At 38.4% G+C, this 16,954-nt stretch overlaps 1 protein-coding gene across 1 annotated transcript in view; it reads right to left on the bottom strand.

The window, feature by feature from the left end:
* LOC130931125 (neuroblast differentiation-associated protein AHNAK-like) overlaps positions 1–15,891 on the bottom strand; it is a 36,098-nt gene extending 20,207 nt beyond the window's left edge. Inside the window, exons 1-6 of the mRNA XM_057859641.1 lie at positions 15,755–15,891; positions 1,936–1,985; positions 899–1,009; positions 501–605; positions 267–420; positions 33–193 (exon numbers count right to left, since the gene is read on the bottom strand). Coding sequence (XP_057715624.1) covers positions 33–193; positions 267–420; positions 501–605; positions 899–1,009; positions 1,936–1,985; positions 15,755–15,812 — 639 coding nt within the window. The 5' untranslated portion in view covers positions 15,813–15,891. The remainder of the gene's footprint in view (positions 1–32; positions 194–266; positions 421–500; positions 606–898; positions 1,010–1,935; positions 1,986–15,754) is intronic.
* Positions 15,892–16,954: the final 1,063 nt, after the last annotated feature.

Consider the following 16,954-nt stretch of genomic DNA (forward strand, 5'->3'; position numbering starts at 1 on the left):
TATATAATATAGTGTAACTTTAAAGTAGTTACAGGAATGATGTCTGATTCAGCGAGGGGCTCTGTCTCTGTGGTGTTGGGTTTGCGTTTTAGGCAGAGCTTCACTTTGTAAGCCTGAGCGTGCTCCAGGATCTGAATGGCGTCCTGATATGAAACATTGTCAAAATACACGGTGGCGCTCAGCAGCTGATCACCTGAATTCAGGGAGTAGAACATTTTAGAACCATACGGGTAGGCTAATTTTCCTGAGAGAGTTGCTATGCATACCTTCTTTCAGCTGTAGACTTTTAGAGGCAGGTGACTCTGGTACTACTTCTTTTATGAAGATACCCTCTTTACCTCCTCCGGCATAGACAAGGCCTTCTGCACCACCATCTTTGGCCGTTTTTACTATCATCCCAGACTCTGGGCTATAGGCTTCCTGTGGAATCACCACCATTGCTGTTTTGGGACGACTGGTGCGCTTTAGTAACCCTGGGAATTTGACTGGAATTTTCTCACCTTCAGTTTGCTCATCTTTGAGGTTGAACGGCGGTCAAACCCACAGCCAAAACTAGACTTTTTAGCCTTCTTTCCTCTCCCTTTCTTGTAGTGTAGGTCATCCTCCTGCATCGAAAAGAGCAAAACTATTAGCAAATGTCACCATCATTTGTTCGTTAAAAGTTTTCAGCACAAATTTAGGTAGCAGTGCTAGATTGAGGTAATTTATTTGGCCCAAAAATGATAATGACAAAGAAATGAAGCTAGCACACGTTAAAGCCCTAATTAGAGTGTAATCGCTGTAGTATTGAACACACAAGAAGAAATACTGTGGGTCGTAGAAAAAATTGCTCAAGTCTATAATTTACATGAACGTTTGTTGGCCAGTTACCAGCCGTGTGTTCCGTCTGGATCTTTACCTCCTTGTCACTGTCGCTATATTTCTCCGTCTCTGGGTGTTCTTCGACAGGAGACGAACCCTGAGGGCGTGGCCTTTCGCCCTCGGTGAAATGGGACGTCTCCTCACATGCCTGTGGACAGCACAACCGGTAGGCCTTGCTTTTATTCTATTGCCCTGAGGTTTTGTAACCCCTTTGTATGACACTCATTAAATTCATTGTCCATAGGGATTGGATATCGAGCACCACCAATGGCATTGAAACGTGAGTATTCACAGCCAAGCCTCCCAACTTTAATGAATTGGACATTTATCCTTGTCAGTAGCAAGGGATGAGTTCAATACTATGAAATTAAGCAAACAAACAAAAAAAGCTTTGGTTTTTTCGGAGGCCATAACCAGAGTATATGCCAGTTTTTTTTTTTTTTTGTTTTTTTTTAAATTATTATTAATTTTAATTGTATTTTCTTTTGACAAAATTTAATTAACTCATACAGTGGGGAGAACAAGTATTTGATATCCAAATTTGATACACTGCCAATGGGTTTTCCAATTGGTAGTGTATCAAATACTTGTTCTCCCCACTGTATATACTTTACATGTATAGACATAACTTTTTGGGTAATATAGGCCTCAAATGTTAATATTTTGGCCTTCATTACTCAAAATATCATGTTCATGTGTGTCTTTATGGAGTTAATAGGTTTTGTGGTTTTTAACTACCAAAACTGGTCACTTGCTCTATTATGGGTTTAAAAAAGTGAAATGTAGAACAAAAGTAATGTTAAATTAAGTATTTTCCGCTATTTCTATTTACGCAGAACCCCTACTACAAAGTGATAACTACACAACTAATTCATGTAATAATCTATCAAATAACTTGTTCCTTCATGGAAAAAAACAACAACAACAAAAAAACCTAATTATATATATTTTTTATCATTTGCCGTAAAAAAAAAAAATCAAATTATTCATAAAATACTAGTAGATTTATCGCTCAGGCCTAGTCTTTTCTTTTCATCATTACCCTGGTAAAATGTCCAGTTTATTGAGACTCACCGAGTGGTCCTCCGAGCCGAGGTCTGGCGCTCTCAGCCTGCGACCAGCTCCTGCGAAAAGAAACGCACAATGTTACCACAAACATTGTATTATCTCAATTGTTGCCTCTTCTCAGCCTGAAGTCTGCTGTGTTGAGACTTTGTAGAGTTCTTCTTCCTGGCAAAAATTTCCCCCGGGGGCCTTCTCCATGTTCTGTTAAGTGATCCTCTCTATTGATCCATACATGAGGCACATTTCTAAAAAGGGAAACTCTGACTACAAATGCATCTGCTTGCTTGTTGTTAGTGTCAGTAGCCCTGATCACCTGTCCTCAGATTTTACTTATGCAGGTCATTTGAGTGAACATTTCAGCATTTTGTTTGGTCACTATGTCTGGTCTCCTCCGGTTACAATACAGAGCAGTTTATATTGACACCCATTTGTAAACTGCCTGATTTTACCATTAAAATTATACTGTTTGAAGCCTGGTTCGAATTTGGACTACATGGCGACATCATTGCTTTTTGACAACTGTACGGCATATAAATTTTCACCATCATTAGGTCCTCATCTATCACTGAAAAAAAAATATTGATGGAGCATGGGTATGGCCACGTGCATTTCCGGAATCTTTCGGTCAACTTGGGAACTTTTCGTCAAAACTGGCACTCGTTAGTATCCAAGGATCAATTGTATTCTTGAATTAATGTAATATACTTTAGCCTTTGCAAATATGTCTGGAGGTTTAGTTTAAAGATGTGGCCGAAAATTCGGCGCTGAACACTTTCGACCGAAAATAAAATAAATTTGCTTCATCGCTGCCACGCGTGCGTTCTGAAGTTGCTTTCCATTGATGTCCAGCTTCACATCGAGTACAGTGCATATGAGCCCGTGCGTGAGTAGTTTGGAGTTTGATCGAGCGAATAGCATACAAATAAAGTAGTATTTCAATGCATACATGTGCATTTTCTGTGGTTTAATACAATAAGTTTATAGCACGACCACTTCCTCTTTTTGTCACATTTTTTTCCCGCGACTTCCACAACCCCTCTGTTAGTCGCCGTTTAAACCAGCCAGGAGCGACTTCGCTCGGATTCGTCGACTCGGCCCACTTGCCTGGCTCTCGAATTATTCCACTTGTTGGACAAGAAAACACTGAGTCTTTAAGGAGTACGAGAGATTGCAATAGCCTTGTAAAGAGCTTTACTAGTTTCGTCGAGAAGGGAATAGTTCTTTATTTTTGTGGTGAACTACAGTTCCACAAAAACGTAGATCGAGATCTCATTTAGCTTAGCAACTGGAGGCGTGACACCCATTTTTCGAGTCTCCCAAACTTCCACGAAAGCGCAATTTGTCAAGGTTTCATTGGCCGTGATGTGTGTGTCTACGTCCACCGAACAGAATGCTATGATGACGCCAGCACCTCTGCTATAGGAGGCATTCAGAGTTTGCTACAAAATGCAACGCACCTTCCCATGGGGTTTCAGAATCGGCACCTATAAAACTCAATTTCTTGAACCTCCGGGGTTGTACAACCAGTGCCAAGACAAATGGCATTAATCGGAAAATAATTAAATAAAAAATGAATTATACAGTGAAGAAAATAAATATTTGAACACCCTGCTATTTTGCAAGTTCTCCCACTTAGAAATCATTGGAGGAGTCTGAAAGTTTCATCTTAGGTGCATGTCCACTGTGCGAGAGATAATCTAAAAAGAAATCCAGAAATCCCAATGTATGTAATTTTCTAACGATTTATTTGTGATACAGCTGAAAATAAGTATTTGAACACCTGAGAAAAACAAATGTTAATATTTGGTGCAGTAGCCTTTGTTTGCAATTACAGAGGTCAAACATTTCCTGTAGTTTTTCACTAGGTTTGCTCACACTGCAGGAGGGATCTTGGCCCACCCGTCAGTCAGGTTTCTGGGCTGTCACTGATAAACACGGAGTTTAAGCTCTCGCCAAAGGTTTTCAATTGGGTTTGGGTCTGGAGACCGGCTAGGCCATGCTAAAACCTTGTTATGCTTCTTACAGAACCACTCTTTGGTTTTCCTGGCTGTATGCTTCGGGTCATTGTCATGTTGGAAGACCCAGCCACGACCCATCTTTAATGCTCTGACTGAAGGAAGGAGCTTGTTCTCCGAAATCTCACAATACAGGGCCCCAGTTATCCTCTCTTTAATAAAGTGCACTCATCCTGTCCCATGTGCAGAAAAGCACCCCCAAAGCATGATGCTACCACCCCCATGCTTCACAGTAGGTGCGGTGTTCTTGAGATAGTACTCATCATTGTTCTTCCTCCAAACACGTTTAGTGGAATTATGACCAAAAAGTTGTATTTTACTCTCATCTGATCACAAAACTTGCTCTCATAACTCCTGTACATCATCCAAATGGTCATAGGCCAACTTAAGACAGGCCTTGACATGTGCTAGTTTAAATATGGGTACCTTTCGTGTCATGCATGATTTTAAACCATGACGTCTAATGTATTACCAACAGTAACCTTGGAAACGGTGGTTCCAGCTCCTTTCAGGTCATTGACCAACTCCTCTCGTGTAGTTCTGGGCTGATTCCTCATGTTTCTTAGGATAATTGAGACCCCACGAGGTGATATCTTAAATGCAGCTCCACTCCGATTGAGATTCAACGTAATGTTTAGCTTCTTCCATTTTCTAATGATTGCTCCAACAGTGGACCTTTTTTCACCAAGCTGCTTGGCAATTGCTCCGTAGCCCTTTCCAGCCTTGTGAAGGTGAACAATTTTGTCTCTGTTGTCTTTGGACAGCTCTTTGGTCTTGACCATGTAAGTTTGAGTCTTACTGATTGTATGGGGTGGACAGGTGTCTTAATGTTGCCATCGACCTCAAACAAGTGCACCTGATTCAGGATAATACATGGAGTGGAGGTGGACTTTTAATAAACGGACTAACAGGTCTTTCAGTCAGAATTCTAGCTGATAGACAGGTGTTCAAACACTTATTTGCAGCTGTATCACACAAATAAATTGTTTAAAAAATCATGCATTGTGATTTCTGGATTGTTCTTTTTAGATTATCTCTCACAGTGGACATGCACCCAAGATGAAACTTTCAGACTCCTCTATTATTTCTAAGTGGGAGAACTTGCAAAATAGCAGGGTGTTCAAATAATTATTTTTTTTACTGTATGGATGTGTATTTTCCGGCCTTTTCGCTTTTTAGTTTTAGGGCTATTGTTTCCAATAATCGGTTTCGGCCAAGACCTTTACTGTCGGTACATCCCTAGTTTAGTTAACAGCAGTCTAATAAAATCTAATTAAATAATATACTTTATACATACTGGTGCACTTGTTTATTATTTTACTGAAATATGATGGCTAAATTGCATTAATTTTAAAATTGTATTCGGTGTACTGATCCTGTACTGTACAGTATTTACTGCATGTTGTTTACAAACTACCATAGAGACTCTATGCACTGTGTTAACATTTGTCATGTGAGATCTGACTGCTTCTTAAGTGCGTTAGTCTTAAGAAACGCTGGTTTGTGAGTGTTGAGGGAAAAAAACATCAAATTACATTCCACTTAGTGATTAGAAGAAAATTTATCAACAACAAAATAAACACACTGGTCCACAATCATTTTTTTGTCCAAATGGAATGTTGCCAACAGTCACGATATAATCTTTAAATGAAAGAAGAGGTCTGAATAACAGAGATTTAAACATGCAGTTCGCCTACCTGCTGCAAATCCTGGAAATGGCTTGAGGTGCTTCCAAAGACAATAAGCAACTCAAATGTTTGCTTTTTCTTTGCAGCTCGACATGGATAAAGAGGGCAGGAGTACACAAACTCACCTTAGGTGTGGACATGTGTCATTATGTCATTCTGACTAATGATGATTCAAACTAAGAGCTCAAAATACTATATGAATGTCAAAATGTGTTTTTGTCAGTGTCAGTCTGTCAGTTAGCAAGCTTGATGATCCAAAAGTGCAATTACTTCGATAACTTTCATTTTGGTCAGATTCGGATGAAAGAATCTATGGTTTCCATTACGTCGGCCTAGTCATATGAATATTTAACTCATTGGCTGCCATTGACTCCCTTGGACGTCCAATCCGTTTGGACTTGGAGGGTCGGTAGCGATCGTCAATCGCAGTGAAACTCCTGCCATGATTAATTAACCAATCGATTATGAATGAATCAGCATCTATATTGCTAATCAATAAATCTTTTTGAGATATTTTATATATAAAAATTGTTCAAATCCTCTTTTATTGAGCCTCTTAGTTGCAAAATTTTCTCCTTTTTTTCCCATTTAAAAAAAAATAAATAAAATTTATGAAAAAGGGCAGGGAAAAGTAAATATGTTTTTAATTTTTTTTTTTTTTTGAAAAAGAAGAAATAAGTATTTTCTTTTTATTTGTTGATTTGATTTTCATTTTTATCTTTCATTTTTATTTTTTTAACAAATAAAAGACAAGAAATGGGGAAATATGTTAACTGAACTTTAATTGAACGATGGCTGTCATAGACGTCTCGTGCTGCCAATGGCAGTCAATGAGTTCAATGAGTGTCCGATAAAAAGGTTAAACTTGTTTTGCACTTTCTCTGTCTTTGTTATAATTGTCTCCTAAAAAAGTAAGGAGAAGAAAAGAAAATGGTAAATATAATTTTAGGATTTGAGATTTTATTTTTAATCCAGTCAGTCAGTTTTAAAGACAAGTTCAGTTGTACTGTATGTGAAAGGCCTACAGATGTATAAAAACTGAGCTCTGGCTCTATTGTTTTTGTTAAAGGTTTTGATTGGAAAACGTCCCTCATGTATTCGTCCTGCAAAGACTGTTGTTCCAGGATGTCATTTTAAAAGGGATTAGATGGATTAAGGATAGAGGCAAGAGGGCATGGGTTGCGTCAAGGCGACAATCATCATCACACATGTCAAGTTTTCACACCACTAAAACAAAGTGCCAGTCCATTCTGTCACTGTGTGCCATGAGCTTTATGTGCATTTATGCGAATTCATGTCCAGCCACTGGCAGCACACAAGAGGAACTCCTTTCCCAAATATTTGCCATGTGCTACCTGCACATGCAAATACATGTCATGTATGTCATGTATTTTTTTACAATTTTAACCGTTTATAGGGAAAGTGGCTATTTTTCGTAATTAAAAAAAAATCTTAACCTCATAAAGAAATGGCATCCACATATATGGACATCTTATTTTGGGTCAAGAAGACCACAATATTAACATTTGCAATAGTGTTGCCTACATGAATCAAAGTTTGACGATTAACATTCACAATACACAAATGTAAACTGACCATTAACCTGTGTAAATCTCTGAAACTGTATGTTAGGCCTATTGCACAATAAGCAGAACACTATCCTTAAATATTATAATAATATTAAAAATAATTCAAGTTTGTGAACACTACCTTTAAAATTTCCTGGCCCATCGCCATTATTGCTGTCTTGTTTTTGCTAGAGAGTGCAGTGAAGCAGGGCATGATCCGCTCACCTAGACAATGGTCATTGCGTTTGCAATTGCATCACCACCCCCTTCCCTCCTCCCCATCCCGTTCTGCTCTCTCCAGGCAGAGGGCAGCTAATGTGTGACAAAATCAATTAAGGGTTTCCCCGACACATAACAGATTGTGGCGCACCGCCACACCAAAATAAAAGCTAGCACGCCTTGCAAATGAGATGTTTTTTGTTGTTGTTTTTTTTAAGGCCGTTTTAAACTAGCGGCAGCCTTGTGTGAAGGGTTCACTGGCAACCTATTCATTGTGTATTGCAATGTCCGTAACTAAGCATGGCCCCCTTAAGAGGCTTTGGAGCTGTGACGTAGAGGCAAGCGAGTAGGAAGAATGGGAGAACGGGTGAGATAGCGAGAGATAGCGGTCGCATGTGGCGGCAGCCCGCAGTTATTTTGTTATTGTTTTTCTTTATAATTATTGCCATTGGGTAAGCTAATACCGACTCCTCTCCTCCTTCCCCCCATCCGGGTCGTTACAGTTTTTTGGATCTGACTTTTCGGCGAAAGTGAGTGGTGGACGGCCGTCTTGGACGTATGTGCAAGTTTGAATGAATTAGCGCCAAGAGGCAGGGCCCAGAGCTCCGCCACGTTAACGTCAACAGCGCAACCAATAGCAGAGGGGCAGGCTTACTTATATCTGTGCTATCAGGCTGTATGCAGGATATATGCAATCACGGCTGACGAAACCTCGATAAATGCTCTTTCCCCCCTCCAAGTCTCACGAGTTTTGGGACACTCGAAAAATGACTCGCATACCTCTCCTTGCTAAGCAAAATGGTACCTCGACGTGTGTTTTTGTGGAAATGTAGTTCACGAAAAACAAAACAAAACAAAACAAAAAAAACTATTCACCTTCTCACCGAAACTAGTAAAACTCTTTACACGGCTTTCAAAGTTTCCCTTTACTCCTTGAAATGGGTCCGTTAACAGATGGACTATTATTGTTGTGGTAATGTAGCACGTATTAATTTTAATTTATTTACACACACATTCGTATTCGCAAAGTGTACACCATGTCATAATGCTGAACTAGGATCATGCGTGAGTCAGGTCTCCTTAAGAATCTCCTCAAAGCTTATAGCCAGGAGCCTGCATACATTAAGACAACCATAAGAAAACTGATAAAACGAGCCGAAAGGGTGAATTGTCCCATATTATAGTATCCTCATACAATAACTTACTGACAAACAATAACATTAAACTCTAAATACACACACACATACACAAAAAGAAAGAAATAATGCCCTAGAAGAGGAGAATTTATAACCAATTATGTTGGAATTTTTATTTTACTGATCAGAATGCTTTTTAGCATCGTTTTAAGGTGGAGATGGATTCCAACACTTTCTGCTTGTCGTCGAGCTCATTCCAAATTGGGGCCAAATAAAAGGAAAAAGAAGGACTACGACATGTAAGTCATACTATTCCTACAACAAAAAAAGTTGTACTATTAAGAAGGGTAACTTAGCTGTAATCCTGCGATTGGCTGGCAACCAATTCAGGGTGTCCCCTGCCTACTGCCCGAAGTTAGCTGGGATAGGCTCCAGCACCTCCGCGTCCCTCGTGAGGAATAAGCGGCATGGAAAATGAATGAATGAATGAACTTAGCTGTAATCAGCTACGCATTTTACGTACATGTACCTTAGTTGAGAGCTACGACATTAGCCTGGCTAATGAAATATTTCAAATAGATCTTTGGTATGGTTCTTCTTGGGAAAAAATGTGGGGGGAAAAAATATCTCATTTGTCATGATATGACGCAATTTCGCCGTGGCACAACACGGTGAGGCTGTCTGACTCCGATGCAGCCCACCACCACAGCTTCAAAAATCCTAGGGGAAACCCTGCAATTGTCGACAGCTCACGCGTCATTCAACCAAATTGTAGTAATACGCCCCTTCACATCCTCAGTAACAGTAATGGCATTACAAACATGGGAAAAGTAATTGATTAGATTATGCACTAATAAAATAAATACATTTTTAAAAAACGCTGTTAGAAATACCATTATACTCTAATGCCATTATTAACAACACTGACCGCCATTCCCCCATGCACTGCTGGCCAAAAGTCTTGGCACCCCTGCAATTCTGTCAGATAATGCTCAATTTCTCCTAGAAAATGATTGCTATTACATATGCTTTGGTAGTAATATCTTCATTTAATTTGCTTGCAATGGAAAAACACAAAAGAGAATGGAAAAAAAAAATCATAATCTTTTTACACAAAACTCCAAAAATGGGCCAGACAAAAGTATTGGCACCCTTTAAAAAATCATGTGACGCTTCTCTAATTTGTGTAATTATCAGCAACTATTACTTACCTGTGGCACATAATAGGTGGTGGCAATAACTAAATCACACTTGCAGCAAGTCAAAATGGATTAAAGTTGACTAAACCTCTGTCCTGTGTCCTTGTGTGTACCACATTGTGCGTGGAGAAAAGAACCGTCACCGTCAAATAAAGTGCTACCGGTTAATATCTTTTGGTGTAAATATCCCATAATACAGTGAGGACAGCTGTGGCTTATCTATGAACAAATGTCGTTTTCGTGTGAAATTTGGTGGGTGGTGGCTTATGGTCAGGTGTGCGTTATAGTCCGAAAATTACGGTAATATATTTCTTTGATACCTCAAAACTGCTTCCAAACCGCTGACATGTTGGCTGGTGAGCTAGTCGTGTTAGCGAGAAAGCGTGTTTTGAATACATCATCACAAGAGTTCACACTATTCGGTGGTAAATTTCGGTCTGGCATTGGTTGTACAACGACGGAGGCTCGAGAAATTGAGTTTGAAAGGTGCCAATTCTAAAACCTCATAAGAGGGTGCGTTTCCGGCAGCAGTGAGCATTTTGTAGCGAACTCTGAACGCGTTCTACACTGCTGGCCAAAAGTATTGGCACCCTGCAATTTTGTCAGATAATGCTCAATTTCTCCCAGAAAATGATTGCAATTACAAATGCTTTGGTAGTAATATCTTCGTTTATTTTGCTCGCAATGAAAAACACAAAAGAGAATGGGAAAAAAATCATTATCATTTCACACAAAACTCAAAAAATGGGCCAGACAAAAGTATTGGCACCCTTTGAAAAATCATGTGATGCTTCTCTAATTTGTGTAATTAGCAACACCTGTTTCATACTTGTGGCACATAACAGGTGGTGGCAATAGCTAAATCACACTCGCAGCTAGTTAAAATGGATTAAAGTTGACTCAACCTCTGTCCTGTGTCCTCATGCGTACCACATTGAGCATGGAGAAAAGAAAGAAGACCAAAGAACTGTTTGAGGACTTGACAAGCAAAATTGTGTGGAAGCATGGGCAATCTCAAAGCTACAAGTCCATCTCCAAAGACCTGAATGTTCCTGTGTCTACCTCGTGCAGTGTCATCAATAAGTGTAATGCCCATGGCACTGTGGCTAACCTCCCTGGGTGTGGACGGAAAAGAAAAATTGACGACAGATTTCAACAAAAGACTGTGCATATGGTGGATAAAGAACCTCGACTAACATCCTAACAAGTTCAAGCTGTCCTGCAGTCCGAAGGTACTACAGTGTCAACCCGTACTATCCGTCGGCGTCTGAATGAAAAGGGACTCTATGGTAGGATGTCTAAATGTTGTGCTAACAAGAATTAGGCTGAGGGTGCCAATACTTTTGTTCGGCCCATTTTTGGAGTTTTGTGTAAAATGATAATGATAATGATTTTTTTTTTTACTCTCTTTTGTGTTTTTTCATTGCAATTAAAATAAATGAAGGTATTACTACCAAAGCATTTGTAATTGCAATCATTTTCTGGGAGAAATTGAGCCTAATCTGACAGAATTGCAGGAGTGCCAATACTTTTGGCTAGCAGTGTATATTCTGCCCCTGACTCGAAACAGCTGTTATAATCTTCCCCTCCTCCTTGAAATAAGAAATGTTGCAGTTTTTTTAACTATGAAAAATAAATGCATTCGTTCTTCGGACTATACGACAGTAAATAGGCTTGCTTGAGTCGCCGCTCTTCGTGTCCTGGTTGAAACTACGTTATCACTTCCCTTTGCTGACGTGAATTGCTTTGAGCCACCCTCCTGCCGCAAGAAAAATGATCATGTATTGACTAGTCCGCGTAGATAAAAAGGTTGGGGACCAATGTTCTAGAGAACTGCCACATGGTTATGTCAATATTAGTCTACGTTTTCACAAATACAAAACTAACAAAAAGATTCAATGTTTTGTTCATTTAACTTTTAAAGGTGGGTAGGCACTTGAGAGATGCAGCTATTTGTATATATATTTATTATTTTATAAATATTGTATATTTTTTTAAAAATAAAAACTGCAGAAATTTATAATAATTTATAATAATTTTGTTTTTTTTATTCATTTATCTATTTTTCTTCAAAGCGAAAATAAGATTGAGTAAAAACTGGACTCATTCTCTAAATCTTAATCTTTTTTTGTGGCCATTAAGAGTGATAGGCATCCAATCCATTCCGACTGGGACGGCTGGCAGCCTATCCCAGTCCAAATGGATTGGATGTCTCTCACCGTCAATGGCAGCTAATGTGTTAATCGGGTATTTTATTCATGAAGCTACAGTATGTGCGATTATCACCCAGACATAAATTGAAGCAGCATTTTGTCAGTATGCAGCGGCTGCTCTGCTCTGCTGCAGCCTTAGACACGGGCGTGGCTCCTCTTCCACCTTTTGGTTTTTGTTTCTTTCGATGCTAATCATAATGTCTTGCAAAAACAAACCATAAAAAGGTTAGGAGATTGTTTCCCGGCTAATTGTGTGGCGTAACTGGACCAAAGTTACAGAAAAGTCACACAGCTGGCTGCTTGTGCTCGCACACAAGCTGCTTTTACCACAGTTGAGCGTAATATAATCAGATTTCATCAAGGAAACAATTAGATTAGGACCTCGTGCTCTTTATATGCTGTTTTCTCATCCACTGGACAAGAAATTGGAGCTAATTACTCAGCATAATCTTTAAGTCATCAACTTTCATTGCAATTTGACCCCATCACCAAGACAAAAACAAAATATTTGGTAAATGTTGTTACTTCTGCTTTGATTGTTTTTTTTTAAGAGTCGTAGGTTTAATTGCTGAAAAATAAAATTCTGTAAAACTTCGTGTTGGTATGCCATATAGATCAGCAGAGGAATCAAACATTTTATACACCACCTCTGCAACGTTTCATGTGTTTTTGGAAATTTTCTTAACTCATTTGGTTGCCACTGACAGCAATGGAAGTCCAATCTACTTTGACTGGGAGGGTCGGAGAATATTGACTGCCCCCAACATTTTGTTTTCTTTTTTATAAGAACATTTTAAAAATGTTTTTGTGTCATTTTTTATTTTTAAAAAAACAACAACAAAAAACGATTTACTATGCTAACGTTTTGTTTTTGATTGACAAAAATGTTAATAAAAATTGATACATTTATAATAGTAAAATATAAATATTCAAATGTTTCCTTTTCATTTAAATAAATAAAATATAATAAAAAAAATATTTGCAGTTTATTTTTACAGGTTTTTTTCCCCTTTTCTTTAATTTTCATTTTTTTAATAAAATATTAAAAATCAAATTATTTTTTTTAATAAGAATATTTAAATGCCTTTTTATTATTTTTTGTTTCATTTTTTAAAAAGATTTATGAAATAAATATTATTAAAAAAAGAAATAAATATTGAAACATAAATAAAAGATAAATATTTCTATTTTTTATTTAAAAATTTGTTTTTTACAAATAAATAAGAATGGAAATAATTAAAGAATATTTCAATGTTTCCTTTTAAAAGAAAACATTTACACTTTTTATCCTTTTTTTTTTTTTTTGCTCAACAACTAAATAAGTACTAATCAAAAAATGGATAAGAGAATATTGAACCGGCCCTGCGATTGGCTGGCAACCAATTCAGGGTGTCCCCTGCCTACTGCCCGAAGTTAGCTGGGATAGGCTCCAGCACCTCCGCGACCCTCGTGAGGAATAAGCGGCATGGAAAATGAATGAATGAATGAATATTGAACCGTTACAGGCTCAGAAAAAAAGGATGTATATGTCAACAATGAAAATGGTTTGGATATCATGCTGCTGTGGCACATGATTTTTCACTGCTGACTCTCTTAGTTCATTCCAGTGTCAATTAAACTATTTTACTGCTTGAAAAAACACTGAGATGCTATGAAAAAACTGCACAATTGACTACAATCAGGAACAACTGGCATTTTGCAAAAAGCAACTCAACAAATATGATATGAAGCTTCTGACAATTCATTATTGAAACCAACTATTATTATGCCGATAACAGACTTTGTGCATTTTAATGACTAATTTTGGGGAAAGGAGACAATAAACATTACAACAAAACATAATTCATTGTCACATTTGGACATTTAGAGCAGGGGTCTCAAGGTCAACTTCATCATCTGGGGATTGCTGATCTGGAAAGGGAAAAAATATTCTGTTTTTAATTTAATTTTCTAATGTGTTTAGTGTTTGATGAAAGCTTATCCTTTTGGAAACCTAGTTCAATAATATTCACAGCATTGACAGCTAATAAAATTTTAGGCCAAAAGTAAGACAACATTAAATGATATAATTTTTACAAGAGTCGACTGGTGGCAAAACTAATCATTGAATAATCGACTATTAAAATAACTGTCCTATAGAAAACAACCGTGGTGTCCCGTGGCTGTCACAGGAAGGAAGCACATCTTTGCAGCAGCAGCCACTGATGATGACATCGCTGCAGACGACACACCCAGCCGGCCCTCTGCTCACTGCAGGTCGGCATCAGCACCTCTCCCACAATCACAAACACACGCACGTCGCACACTCTGCCACTGAGTCAGCATGTTGCTCAGCCCAAACATCCATCCTTTTTCCTAAGCCGCCCGCAAACCTGTCAAACTCACTACCGAAATCATGGAATACAGCAACAAGGACACGTTTTAATTTTGTCTAGTTTACTGAAAATAAATGCTTGTTGATCAATTCAAATGAGGCGAACTGGCAACTTTGCTGCAGATTTTCTATCAATCTTTGAATTCCATCTAGTCCATTTAGCCAAAGAAAAAAAAAACATTGAGTGGACCCTTTATTAGATTGGGGTGGGACAGTACACTTTGTACTATGACAGATATAGAAAAACCATTGACGGGTTGCCTGCCAATAACAAACAAGCGATGGACAGCATGCACGGGTGTCCAACTCCTATATATCACATACTATATGTAAGGGTAGATGTCTAAAGGTGGAGCCGTACATAACTGGTGGCCATTTTGTGTTGGGGGACTTCTCTGTCAACCTCTACTGCAGCGTACTATTAACTCGCTGAATCTTTGACCGATGACGAACAGTTAGCTTCTAACAAACTATTAACTTGGGTATGATTAGGGTTGGATGTTAAGAAATATACATAAGTGCACTGTAAATTTAATGCACTTTATTACAAACCAAGCCATTTGAAAATCGATTAAAAATTGGATCAATCCATAGCTATTTAAAAGTACACACTCCCATAGATATCACACGATAGAGAGGTAGATGCGAAAAGATAGACTCGACAGCCTTCTTAAAGCAGTTGACTTCTTAGGTGGGCTCTGTTGCAGCGGACCTAAATTGAGTGATTTTCTCCATTAAAATGCTCTTAACTTGGCTTAATCTTGAGAGATTTTCAAATGGTTTAGTTTATAACAAACTAAACGTGGATGATATTCAGGATGGATGTTGAAAAAAATATATCGTATTATTTTTAAGTATTCAGTTAATTTACTGCATCTCTGACATTTATGAAAAGCCAAGCACAATTTATAGCTATTTCAAAATAGACTCTTCATTGACTATAATGTTGTTTATTGAAATGCTCTGACGCAAAATGACCAACAAGTAGCCTTATACGTAAGTATGATGTCAACCCAAAACAACATTGTAAGGAATTTGGTGAAGCAATGCTTGTAAAAAAAACAATAATAATAATTTTCCATTAAATTTTCTGCTAAAATGAAAAGAAACAATCCATTAGACAAGTAAAATGAAAACATTTCATTTGTTGAGAAAAGCACCAAAACAGACATGATAGGCATCTTGCCTTGAGTTAAAGTTTGAAATTGATGTGAGACAACTCAATGGAAGCCATTGACGGCCACAGACGTCCAATCCATTTCGACTTGGAGGGCTGACAGCGATCCTCCAATCTTCGGGTCCAAACAGACTGGACATCTATCATCGTCAATCATTTCCCTGCATCATCATTCATTGACAGCCACCCTTTTTGGAGGTCTATTGCCGTCAACAGACCATATTAGAATAAATATTCACCTGTGCCAGAGGGTGCGCCGTGCCAGTTAGGGAAAGCCAGGTGGAAACAGTCGCACATGATGGCGGTTGTGGCGGTGGAGACGACAAAGTCCCGATGCAAGAGAGAGCACTGGCTGGCCAGCAGAAACCGCCTTGCCCCGTAAACACGGCAGACCTCCTGCACCGCACGGATGGATAACTTGGTTAGGGGAGGAGTCGCATCCGCCGTCGCCCCCTCCCTTCGTTCTTCTTCTTAGCCCTTCTCTTCCTCCTCCTCCTTCTCCTCCTTGCTCATTGATCGCTCTCATCGGACAAGGACATTCAGTTTATGGCTCTGCCGCTGATGGGATGGGTGGATGTGTGTTGTTTTGTCTGCATCTAATATGTATGTATCTAAACGTGGATGCTGGCGTGGGGAATTGTGGGGATACTTTTGCAAAGCCAAGCTCCCCATATATAAAGTCATATTTTTTCCCCATACACATTTGGCTTTGATCAATTCACACCGTTCCAATTTCAAAACATTCCAAAACTTTACGCAACACGGGCTCGCTTTTGTTTATTGTTGCGGCAATTTTTTTTTTTTTTTTTCACAAAAGTAAGTTCTATTCCTTCCCAGATTCCAAATTTTGAAATTGTTACTTGTCCTACACTTTTGGTTAGATCCAAATTATCCATATATGTAAAAAAAAAAAAAAAAAAAAAAAAAAAAAAAACAGCTGAAAGAAAATTATCAGTGTTTGGCAAAAATGTACAATTCCTCCAAAATTTATCAAAAATCGTTCATCTCCTAATGGTATTCAATGCCCACAAAAGTCTTCATTCACTCCATTTGATTTTAAACTCGTACTTGCAAAAAAAATATCTCTAAAAAACGTTTGGCGGTCATTTTTTTAAAACCAAAAACAACAACAAAAAATGACAAAAAAAAACAAAAGCAACAGGAAGTGACTCAGAATTGCCCCAAAATCAATAGAAAATGACCTTAAATCAACAGGAAGTGACTCAGAATTGCCTCAAAATGAACAGGAAGTGATGCAAAAGCTGCAGAAAGTGACCCGGAAATGCCCCGTTGCTCAGGAAATGACCCAAAATTAACAGGAAATGAGCTCTAAATGCCCCCAAAATAATAGTAAGTGACCTGAGAGTGCTCAAAATCATCAGGAAGTGACCCAAAATCTACAGGGAGTGACTCGTCAAGACCAATTTAATAGGAAGTGA

This window comes from Corythoichthys intestinalis, chromosome 15 (assembly GCF_030265065.1).
Source record: "Corythoichthys intestinalis isolate RoL2023-P3 chromosome 15, ASM3026506v1, whole genome shotgun sequence".
Classification (NCBI taxonomy): Eukaryota; Metazoa; Chordata; class Actinopteri; order Syngnathiformes; family Syngnathidae; genus Corythoichthys; species Corythoichthys intestinalis.